This window comes from Amblyomma mixtum, chromosome 5, assembly GCF_055824585.1.
Source record: "Amblyomma mixtum isolate Tamu chromosome 5, ASM5582458v1, whole genome shotgun sequence".
In the NCBI taxonomy this organism is placed as follows: domain Eukaryota; kingdom Metazoa; phylum Arthropoda; class Arachnida; order Ixodida; family Ixodidae; genus Amblyomma; species Amblyomma mixtum.
In genome coordinates this window covers 128,922,421-128,933,779 of record NC_143016.1, presented here as the reverse complement: position 1 = coordinate 128,933,779, position 11,359 = coordinate 128,922,421, and the positions used below count along the sequence as shown (strand labels likewise).

General features: G+C 45.9%; 2 protein-coding genes across 2 annotated transcripts in view; both read right to left on the bottom strand.

The window, feature by feature from the left end:
• The window catches only part of PAN2 (PAN2-PAN3 deadenylation complex catalytic subunit PAN2), a 53,312-nt gene extending 45,485 nt beyond the window's left edge, over positions 1-7,827 (bottom strand). Inside the window, exons 1-3 of the mRNA XM_089546008.1 lie at positions 7,243-7,827; positions 1,016-1,204; positions 19-188 (exon numbers count right to left, since the gene is read on the bottom strand). Coding sequence (XP_089402134.1) covers positions 19-188; positions 1,016-1,204 — 359 coding nt within the window. The 5' untranslated portion in view covers positions 7,243-7,827. The remainder of the gene's footprint in view (positions 1-18; positions 189-1,015; positions 1,205-7,242) is intronic.
• LOC149343699 (syntaxin-18-like) lies at positions 5,841-7,236 on the bottom strand. The gene has a single exon (XM_089546009.1). The coding sequence runs from the start codon at positions 6,843-6,845 to the stop codon at positions 5,850-5,852; it is 996 nt and encodes a 331-aa protein (XP_089402135.1). The 5' UTR covers positions 6,846-7,236; the 3' UTR covers positions 5,841-5,849.
• Positions 7,828-11,359: the final 3,532 nt, after the last annotated feature.

Sequence of the window (11,359 nt, the reverse complement as noted above, 5' to 3'; positions counted from 1 at the left end):
GAAAAACATGGCACACACCTGTGATGGAAGGCAATCAGTCCCCTGCGATTGTTGAGTCGAAGAGTGTTGCAAGTGAGGGACAACACTCCTGCGTCGATGGTTAGCAACTGACGCACTTCATTGGTTGCATGGACTTGGAATGATGTGTACTTCTGCAGCTCTGAAGTGTAGTAAGATGTCACGTGACCCTGGGTAGATAAAACATAAATGTTAATCTCTGGGTGTGTGAGATACATAAACATGCCACAATGTTAGCAGCCACTGGAACTAAGGCAATGCAGCTATGCATATTGTGTGTAACCTCTCACAAACTTGAGACTCACTGCTGGAATACTGATGGCTTTTCATTGGTTCCAGGAATTCACAGCGATGCACCTCCAGCTTTTGCAGTGTCAGTGGTGAAAGACTCAATAGATATGAATGTGACTCCAGAATTTCAAGAACGAAAAGGTTCAAAGCAGCTTCTTGCATTTTCCACACCACGAAATTTCATTTCTTGTTCTGTTCAACTGAGTGGAAATACGATATTGTAGAGTCAATACTTGCTGACACTGTTTCTTGACAGATATACAAGGCAGACTACAGATTATTATGAATAACCCAACAGTATTCTGCCTTCTGATGTTTTGCCTAGGGAAGCAGTGGGCCCATGGAAGTCACCTTTGCTTACATTTTTTTTCTTTGCTTCATGTAAAAACTACTCGTGTACTGAACCTGTTTATGCCACGTGTAACCAGGTTGCATTATGTGATACTGTCATTCCTCCTCACAGCGTTGCCAGCACAGAGGTCAAAATTCCAGGAACCAGACACGTAAAGAAAAGGGCACCAGTCACCCCTGGTCAAGCCGTTCCTGCTTGCAGTAATTAACTTGTAATACCATTCATTCTTAGATATCGGACTATCTATTTACATTTACCAAAACAGTAAGAACAGCCAGACAGATCTAAGCAGCAAATAAGTTTCACCGGGCACCCTGCACTGGCTATTATTAACCAGAAAGGAAACATCCGCACCCCTTGATTTCCCATCCAGAGGAGCTCCTCTTGTGAGTCGAAAGCCAGTGCCGACACACCAAACTGGCTGCCGCCATCCACCAGGATGTTCTGCAAAAAACTGTAGTCCTGTCCATGGGCCAAGGCACCAGGGAACTGCTCCAGGCCAGCTTCCCCAACTCCTGGATACTTGGGCACAGCATACTCCATCTGCCAAGAGACAGCATCGCACAGAGATCAGTGCTGCTAATTCCAACCAGCTGTCAAGGTCACAAATGGGTCTTGTAACCACTGCAGTCATTTGTGCCTCACACATCTTTTTGTTTTTAGATTAAATAACTGATTAGTTACTTTTGTACCTGAACACATTCTTACACAGCAAGCATTCCTGCACAAAAACTGTACAAACTTACCAGACAAAGCTACAACCTCAGGGGTCGTTTATGTTACAGTAAGACAATAAGGGGCTTTCAGTTGGGAAAGATAGCACTGTCACTTGCGATCTTTGGGCTTTTCGGAATGACAGTAATACTGACCAGTATAACTACAATGGAACTAACAATATGCACATTACTATAACAATGTAACTATGATAGTATCAACATGATAGTAACACTGCTTCCCAATTGAGTGCCATACTTGGACCAGTAACAAAGCTGTCACCATATATGCATCAAACCACTAATGAAGGGCTAGCCTGTGCTAGTTTGAAGTGTCTTTGATATCGCAGCCTGGCCCCTTCTGGCAATGGTGGAAACTCTCTTGAACCAGCAGTATAAAATTTTACATTATACCACTGCAAAGAAACGAACTTCAGAGTATTTGACGTTAACAGCTAAGAATACGACATTAGCACTAACAAGGTAAATAATCCTTTTTTTACATAATATAGCAGTTCATTTCAATGTGGTAGGGGTTTTTGTTTCCTGTTTAATGCTTTCAATAGTTCTTAAACTATTTAGCATCTAGCAAGAATGGTTCTTCAACTATATGCAGGGGCTCCTGGAAACCTCTAGGCATTATACAGCATGATGAATGGTTGTTCTTAATGCACAAAGCATCAAAATCCCAGCACTAAAAAGCCCTGCTCTATTGCTCAGAAAATGTCATTTGGGGATTATTTACTTATTTATATACCAACAGAAAAACTTAGTACTCATTACTAGCCCTTGTATGGTGGCCATTAATTCATAAAAGAAGTGAGAAGAGTAATGACTGGAGTTAGCTCTACGTTAAAAAAACAAAAACAAGTGGAAAAATCACAGAGAAGCAACAGGTCATCTGAAGCAGAACATAAACTCGGAGCAAAGAGCAATATGTAATCATACAAATCATGATTTGTACAGCATGCACATGCATGAAAATAGCCAACAGTTATCCCAACATGTTATCCCAAGCAGCTGTAAAAAATCTTACCTAAAAGAAAATGGATTAGTACAATTGTTGGCGCATAATTACATCAACATAAACACAGACAAGCCGTGCTGTTTTTGGAACTGCATTTTGGAGCCTAATTTTTAGGACAAGGAATTGAAATTGAAAGTGTTAAGTTCTAATGTGAATGTCCATTCCATGTGACGATGCTTGCTTTGCTGTAACATGAGAGGAGCTGTAAGGATTCAATGCTAGACAGCTGTTTTCATGATGGAAAGGAAACTTTAAAGATTTTCATATCATGGATGAGGTCCTTGGGTTCATTAGTGCGACAGCACTCATACACTCACTAACAGCAATCATGAATCTTGTCTTGATCTTTCTTGTGCCGCTGCTTAGCAACAGCAATGACACGTTATGTTAAAAAGAAATCAAATAAATATCCATGACTGGGAGTCGAACCCGCAATAGCGTGAACAGATCAGCTTCGCAGGCTGATGCACAAGAGCACTAGGTTACTGCCGTAGCTGCACATGCATCATGTTAATTGTAGCCGCACACGCCTCATGTTAAACTGCAACACACTCCCGCACTGCGCATTGCACATTATCACCTTCATCAACTTCCACCTGTGGCGCTAACAGATAATACCAGCTTAACCTCAATTGGAGCTTAACCTGAGTTTAATATCGTCACCAGACATGCCAACGACCTATCAATGCAAAACTATGAGCCAAACAGGCTAATCACATGCTTTCGCACGTCTACTGAGTTTAACTACGGTAAAACCCTGCAAATTTTTTTTCTTTGTTACATCAGCATGCCGAACTTGTGAGGCTATGTGATATTCAGACAAGATGAACTGGTTAAATTTCAACTGCATGTCTCCTGGTGCACATATTTCTCAGGTGGGTGGGTCAAAGATGATTGAGCTTGAGCTTACGCCAGACATATTTACAATCTAAAAGCTAACCACTTCCAAAAGTATGCCTGCGATTATGTCTGAGAAAACGGAGCTAACAAAAACAAAAAACACACATATTTGGCAAGTGTTTTTTTCTAACTTGTCAGGATCTCTATCACCAGAGTATTTAGATCGAATACCATTCATGAGGGGTTTGAATGTAAGCTTGTGAAGACATGAGAACTGATCTTCCTTCCTGGTTATTTCCATGCAGGCTGTTTTGTAAGCATTAGTTTTCACTACCTGTTGATTATACTATTCAAAAAATATTATGGCATGAATTTGAGGGTGGTTGCTCATTTGCATTAGCAATTTTAACAGGGTGCCACCAATGACAAACACTTAGCCACCGCGGTGGCTCAGTGGTTATGGCGCTTGGCTGCTGACCAGAAAGACGCCGGTTCGATCCCGGTCGCGGCAGTCGATGAAGGCAGAATCCTAGAGGCTCATGTACTGTGCGATGTCAGTGAACGTTAAAGAACTCCAGGTGGTCGAAATTTCCGGAGCCCTTCACTACTGCGTCTCTCATAGCCTGAGTTTCTCTGAGACGTTAAACCCCCATAAACCATAAACCAAACCGATGGCAAACAATCATTCTTGAATAAGTTTAATAAAGAAGTTGCAATGTCACTACCATCGGTGTTCGCTTGCAACAGATAAATCTCTTGAAACTCTCACCGAAACTTCTTGGAACTGAAAAACACTACTGCTTTATTGCTTTTTCTTGCCATATTGGTACAATAACTCCAGCTGCAAACATGATTAAAATTGTAAACTGTGGGGTCTACATTCCGAAGCGACGCATGGGCTATGAGGGAGGTGTAGCAGCGGGCGCTTGATTCATTTGGACCACCTAGAGTTCTTTAACATGCGTTGACATTGCACAGCACACCAGCATTTTTACATGACAGCATAACGGCCTTGTGTCACAGCAAAGCCAGTGTTGGCGCTGCCATTGACGTAACGATGAAAAAATCTGGATTGATCTAAAGGTAGCTGTTAAAAGAAGCTCCCATTAGATGGCGCCAGCCATACCAGCGGCGCATGGGTTGCGAGTCGGACACATTTCCAATATTATGCCACACAGGCACATTCGTGCGGCTTGGTTAAAGTGCGGCTTTATGTATATGTTTTGTGGTCTTTCGCATAATGATTGTGGTTGTGAAAGAGGAAACAGTGTCTGTGTGGGCAAGAGGAACTGCTGTCAAAACTTTAAAGGCGGAACTTGAATGTCCCCCCAGCTTTTTTGTATTTCGCCTCCACTGAAACATGGCTGAAGCAGCCGGAAAGGTTGGTTTGGTTGGTTTATGGGGTTTAACGTCCCAAAGCGACTAAGGCTATGAGAGACGCCGTAGTGGAGGGCTCCGGAAATTTCTACCACCTGGGGTTCTTTAACGTGCACTGACATCGCACAGCACACGGGCCTCGAATTTCTCCTCCAAAGAAATTCAGCCGCCGCGGCCGGGATCGAACCCGCGTCTTTCGGGCCAGCAGCCGAGCACCATAGCCACTAAGCCACCGCGGCGGCTCTCCTCAAGTATACGTCTGTTTGCAGATGACTGCGTTTTGTACAGGAAAATTAACAACGCCAATGATGTCGTTCAACTCCAAACTGATTTAACACTTATCCACGATTGGTGTCTGAAATAGAAAATGTCTTTGAATACGGAGAAATGCGCTCATCTTTGTTTTTCACGAAAAAAAATCAAAGTCCAAGCTCAGTATCGCATAAGTAATGAATTGATCACACAGAAATGTACTTACAGATACTTAGGTGTTATACTAACAGATGACTGTTCCTGGAATGCTCACGTGGATCATGTGGTTACCAAAGCCGGTAGGGCACTAAATTTCATACAGCGGAGTTTAAGGTCTTCGCAGCCAAATCTCAAGAGAACTGCTTTTCTCTCTTGTGTTCGACCTATCATGGAATATGCCTGTATTGTATGGGACCCTGCACATCGGGTGTTAATTGAAAAACTTGAAAAAATTCGTAACAGAGCAGCAAGGTTCGTCTTGGGCAGGTACGGGCAAAGGGATAGTTGTACAGCAATGAAAATAGAATTGCAATGGGAACCACTCGCTTCCCGTAGAAGAAAATTGAGGCTAAAATTGCTGTACTTAATAGTTCACGGAAAAACGGGGATTGATTTTGAAAATTACTTAAAACAGCCCTTTTACGTTTCTCAACGACATGACCATTCCCGTAAAATTAGAGAGTACCGTACCAGGACGAACTTGTTTGCAAATTCATTTTTTTTGCTAAAACAGTGCAACAGTGGAACCGGCTTTCCGAAATGCAAGTGTGCTCTGCAAGTGAAGATGTATTTTTTGCCAATCTGTAACCCCCCTGCTATAACGCCTTCAGGCAAATGCGGGTTAACTCTTGAATAAAGAATAAATGTTACAGCCTTATTTCTGGAATGAAGACATTACAAATGCAGGCATGCACGCAGACTGTAAAGCTACTGATAGTGTCTTTTTTTTTTTTTGCCCCTCAGTTGAATACTCTGCAATCTATGGCGTCAGCCAGTGCAGAAAGAGCAAAACAAGTGAAAGCCAGAATATGAGGACCGCAGCCCAGTATTCAAAGGAAGTCCGGTGCACAACATTGTTCTCCAGCACCCTCGCGGCAGCCGACAAGTGAGCACTGGCCAGGCGGGTCGCCGTGGCCATCCTTTCGACGTCGTCCTCCTGCTCGAGGATGTGACCTGTCAGTACTCTCTGCAAGTAACAGATGTCGATCAGTTGCGTCTCGATGTTCCGCACATCTTCTTGCGGGCTGTGAAGTCGGTCCACGAGGGCCTTGCTTTCCTCTTCGAACTGAACGCATTCGTCGTACGTCAAACTCAAATCGAGGCTGTTCGACTCTCGCTGGCCCTCGCTTTCGTCCGTCGACTGGAACCAGCTCCCTACGGAGACCATCTTGGAGGCCGCGTTTGAAAACCGGTGGAACTGTCGGAGGCCCTTCATCAAAGGCGCCGGTACGAAGCCCGACGAGCTGCCGGCGCAATCCGGACCAACTCTGCGGTACGGTGAACCGAGTCTGCTCCACCGGTGCCGGTCGCACACGCGCTTCACGTAGACAGCCTTCATCTCGGCGTAGATCTGGCACGTCTCCGAGAGGTAATCTCGAAGTAGTATTCGGACGTTCCGGCGGTGCTCACAAGCCTGGAGGCTCCGCAAGTTGTCGTTTCTTTGCTGCGACAAGGCGTCGATTGCCGCCCGCGCTTCTCGCACAAACTGCTCCACCAGTTGGTCCGTGCGCCTCCGCTCCAGATCCACCGAGATGCAACGCGACTCCGGCAGCAGACCCGGAGCAGCGGCGCGGACGTACTCGCCACGACGGGACAAGAGGAAGTTCTTCATCGCCGTAATACTACGAAGGATCGTGTATGCCTGGGAAGACCTCTTCGAGGGGGGAAAAATTTGCATGCTCTCGCTGCGGCCATCTTCGCCGCGTTCCAGTAATAAAAGTCCGCAGATTTCAGCGAATAATTTTGTTCTCTCCATGAGTGCCGGCAATGAACGTGCCGAATTTTGAGTTTGCCCCTTGCCGGGTAACAATTTTTGTTCTCCTCGCTTCGAACAACCGCGTTAAACGTGCAATGAGAAACAGTTTCGAAAGTGCGCGGGGAACTCATATCTAAGCGAAGCCTGCGCTCACGTTTCATGTTCCCAGCGTTTTAAAATATGCGCAAGCATATTTTAAAACGGAGTCATTTGACTGTCACGAACGAATGGCAGTTTCGGTTTGACAATGCACACAAAGAAGCTTCCCAAACAAGAAGAAGGGCAAACAAGCAAGACAAAACAGGAAATCTTAAGAGTAAGGGGTGTTGTAGGAGGCTTGAGAGAAAATAATTTATCTCAAAATAAACGCATTGTGCTGTTTAGCTACAATACTCACGTTGGCGCAGCTTCTGCTGATGTTTACGAGCGAACCATTTTGTAAATAGCGCCACCTGGCGTTTAGAGCTAACTTCACTGGAAGAAAAAAATGTTTCAGTAGCAAAACAATTCTCTTTTCGGAAAGTTATATAGTTGTGCAAGCAACATTTAATAGAAATATAACTACGTGTTTAATGGAACACTACGGGATATATTCATTTGTTTCGAAACAAACCAGAACTATAAGAGTCTGTTGCGGCATGTCCTGTGCTAAACCTTTCGAACGTTCTGTGCTTTAGTAGGCATACATCAACAATCCAAAGCACAAGAAAAGCACGACCTCAAAGCGGAATAGCTGCGTTTTCTTTGTTTTTTTTTTTAGGGATTTCATGCATCAGGATGACATATGTGGAGCCAAACGCGCACCACGGAGGACTTGACGGAGGCGTGTGGAACATGGATTGCTACCCACTAAATTGCTACCCACTAAGAGAAGATTGACACAAATATGTATTCGCCTAATACATTCATGTCTGATATGAGCTGTATCAGAGTAAGCGGAAGCAACATGTACAACCTTAAACAAGACTCACTTGCCGCATAGCGCTAAACAGACAGGGACACAGGGAGGACGGGCGCTAACTTACAACTGAAGTTTATTGCATGAAACCAGGCAATATAAGCTCTTTCTTAACTGAAAAATTGCCTGGTTTCATCTTTCATGCAATAAACTTCAGTTGTAAGTTAGCGCCCGTCCTGTGTGCCTCCCTGTGTCCCTGTCTGTTTAACGCTATATATGTGGCAAGTGAACCATCACCAACTCGCCCAAGCTTCCACTCTGGCTTAAACAAGAACAGCACTAACGAATACCCTCATTTGACTGAATGTCACTACTACTCGAGAGCCAACTATACTCGGGGACAGCTTTCTGTAATTATGCAGTGGAAGCTACGAGCGTGAGACGCCGGCTCCCACAAACGCGCGGTTCGTAGGCGCTCACGAACGAGAGACGCAGACCTATTAGCGGGCGGTGCACGCTCGTGGCTTCCACTGCATAGCCACAGAAAGTGCGTGAAAGTCAAGGATAGACCTCTTCCGGTTAAAACTGAATTTCGAAAATCGTTATTTGTGTATTTATTTAATGAAAGTTCTTTATTTTGAGAGGAAGGCAGACCACTGGGGGGGGAGGGGCATGTTGGCTTCCATATACAAATAGGAGCTGTGTGTCGGTGTTCGTGAGCAGCGCGGTACGATAATCTATGAGCTGAAGTGGCTGCATGGCCATTCTCCCAGTTTCAAATGCAGTGCACTGCCAGAGTAAAGGTGTAAGGTCCCCGCGGCGGTGGAGCCCACAGTGCGAGCACGCGGTGTTGTCGGGTCGTCGCCATTTTGCCAGAGTATATGAGGTACATGCGGAGATGCAGAGTTGCATACTGTTATCGTTTTTGTTTATTTCAACCTAAAAGCCCAACCGCCCAAGCCTTCACACGTAGTCAGTTAGTAGTCAATAGGGTGCCTTGATGTCCGCTGGCCTCCGCTTTCAGGGTGGGAGGTAGGGTGGGGAAATCTTTTTGTAGCGGCACTATCGCCATCAGCAGTGCTGCGCCGCCTCAATAGCTTTATGGCTATACCCATGGAGGAAAAAAAACTGAGGAGGGAGCGTCCGGCGACAACCTTGAAGCCTAGTCTTAAAGGGGCTGCGAAACACTGCTTGGGGGGATACCGGCTATACTTCAGGTGGATTCTTTATGTCACACAGATGCTGACTTAAAAAGAATTACAGGAATCGATGCACAGGAACGGGAGTTATTCAGTGAAGAAATGTCAAAATACTAGCAAACAAAACGCTGCCCTCAACTCGATTTTGGCGGGGCTTCCCACTCCTATTTCGCCCTCCCAATGACGGCACCTGGCGCAACCAATCAAAACAGCCTGCCAGTGCACGTCGCGGAAGTTTGCACTCCATGATTGCCTGCTCTTTCTAACTCGTTCTTGCTGAGACTGGCAGCGTCGTTTCCATGCCAGAGCCCCTGGTGGTGTATTTTTTATTTTACTTGCTTTGCAGGGCTTTTATCTAAGACAAACAAGTTGTTTTTATTGATCTAATATAAAACACAGACAGGTGACAAAATGTTTCTCTATTTATTCACACAATTTGCAGTATATTTACTGTTCGTACAATCATCAAGCTCGCGCCAGGTGATGTCATATCCGCTGCTGAAACCCGCCACTGTGCGGGGACACCATCAGAGCCAAGAATTTGTTTTTGGGAGGATATTAAAATATTAAAAAACGATATATACGCGGTATTACCGACGCTAATAGCACCATTGTAACTTACTGCATGCGATCAACAGACAAAATAGTCAAGTAAGATAGTGTTTCTGGGTCCCTTTAACAAGTAAAGATATAGCAAAAAAAGGAGTGTGTGTCCCCCCGTGATCGCACCACGTGATAGCGTGCGGTAAAGTCTAGCCCCGCTGCGCGCGCGCATGCGCCGATTAGCGCGGCAAACTGTAGATCAACTTCCTTGCTGTAGACGCCCGCGCCGCGGGTCGCGCATACGCGCGCACTAAAACATACCGGAATCAAAACATAAAGGACCGGCTCGGAGAGAGAAAAACTGAGGGAGAAAACGACTTCAAAACACTCGGCTTGCGAACGCTGGCCGCGTGACGTCATGCTCCCTCCTTAGTTTTTTTTCCTCCATGGCTATACCCATGGCTACATTGAACCAGTGAACTAGAAAATTGGGTAGTGTGCTCACTCCGCGCCGGCTCAATGGGGGAGCGGTGGCCCAGCGAATGTCGACAGGCTTCTGTTTCGCGGCGCCGACACGAGGTGGCGCCACAGTAGACTTCACGGTAGGATTTGCCTCCGCTGTCAGTGAGCCGTGTGTATTTGTGGGCTCGTTAATGTTGTGTTGTGCGGATTTGCGCTGGTTTGAGCGCTTCTCGTGGGGTCATTTCACGTTTTTTTTTTTTCACGTATGGTGCCAGTGCTTGTTCAAGCTTGCCCAGATAGCGGCCTTCGAATGCAGTGTGAAGGCCCTCCAGATTCAAACTTGGGTGCCTGCGCATGACCACGATGAGCACGTAGCCAGAAGTGGCTGTAGACTTGTTTTCTACGTAACAGGGTATGTTCCACGGAAGTGTACATTGAAGACAAATTGCCAAATGTACATTACCTCGCTTACAATGCGAGGTATAATGCATGAAAACGATGAAAACTGTTTCCTTGCGAGGCTGACAAAATACCGCGACCACGGAGGAGTGCTGTACCCATCGGCGCAGCTTTATGGATTTCTGCTAAAGCTTGAATACCTCTTCACAGAAAACCTCACAGAACCAACTCCTTTCTGCAGTCTGCTTCTAACCACTTCCAACACATCAAGAATGCTTTCGGAATGTAATTCATTGCAGTGAAGAAAAACGCGAGCTGGCGAAGCACCTTAAACTGTGCCGTTGCTAACGCTGCTCTGAAGGGCCAGAATAAGTTGAAGGGGAAAGAGGCGAAGTGTTTTGGTTTACGGGGTTTTGACGTCCCAGAACGACTCAGGCTATGAGGGACGCTGTAGTGAAGGGCTCCGGAAGTTTCCACCGCATGGGTGCAGGTCACTGTAACCTGGGGCTCTTTAACGTGCACTGACATCGCACAGTACACGGGCCTCTAGAAATTCGCCTTCATCGAAATTCAGCCGCCGCAGCCGGGATCGAACCCGCGTCTTTCGGGTCAGCAGCCGAGCGCCACTGAGCCACCGCTGCCAGAGGCGAAATGAGCGAGCATAAATGCGCGCAGTGATGACAAATCTGCCTCATTTTTTTTTTTCAAATATCAGTGGATGCTGCATGGCTGTCCAAACAAATGTGAAGGCATTGTTACTGTTGTGTCTAAATGGTTTCAGTGCGCGCGCCTCGTGTTCAGCGCAAAACGCCAATTGTAAATAATGTATATACCCCCCCCCCCTCCTTGTACTTTGTCTCACTTACATGTCTCCGTTCTACCTATCGTCACCCTGCCCCTCAGTTTTCTTTCTGCTGCACAGGCTCCTTGCGAATAGAAATAATTGTTGCCGCCGGCACTCTCTCTATTCCGCGTTTGTCGCATGAATCAAACTCCGCTACACAACATGCGAC

Coding starts and splice junctions, on each gene's coding strand:
- LOC149343699 (XM_089546009.1), bottom strand. CDS start 6,845: ATGGAGAGAACAAAATTATTCGCTGAAATCTGCGGACTTTTATTACTG.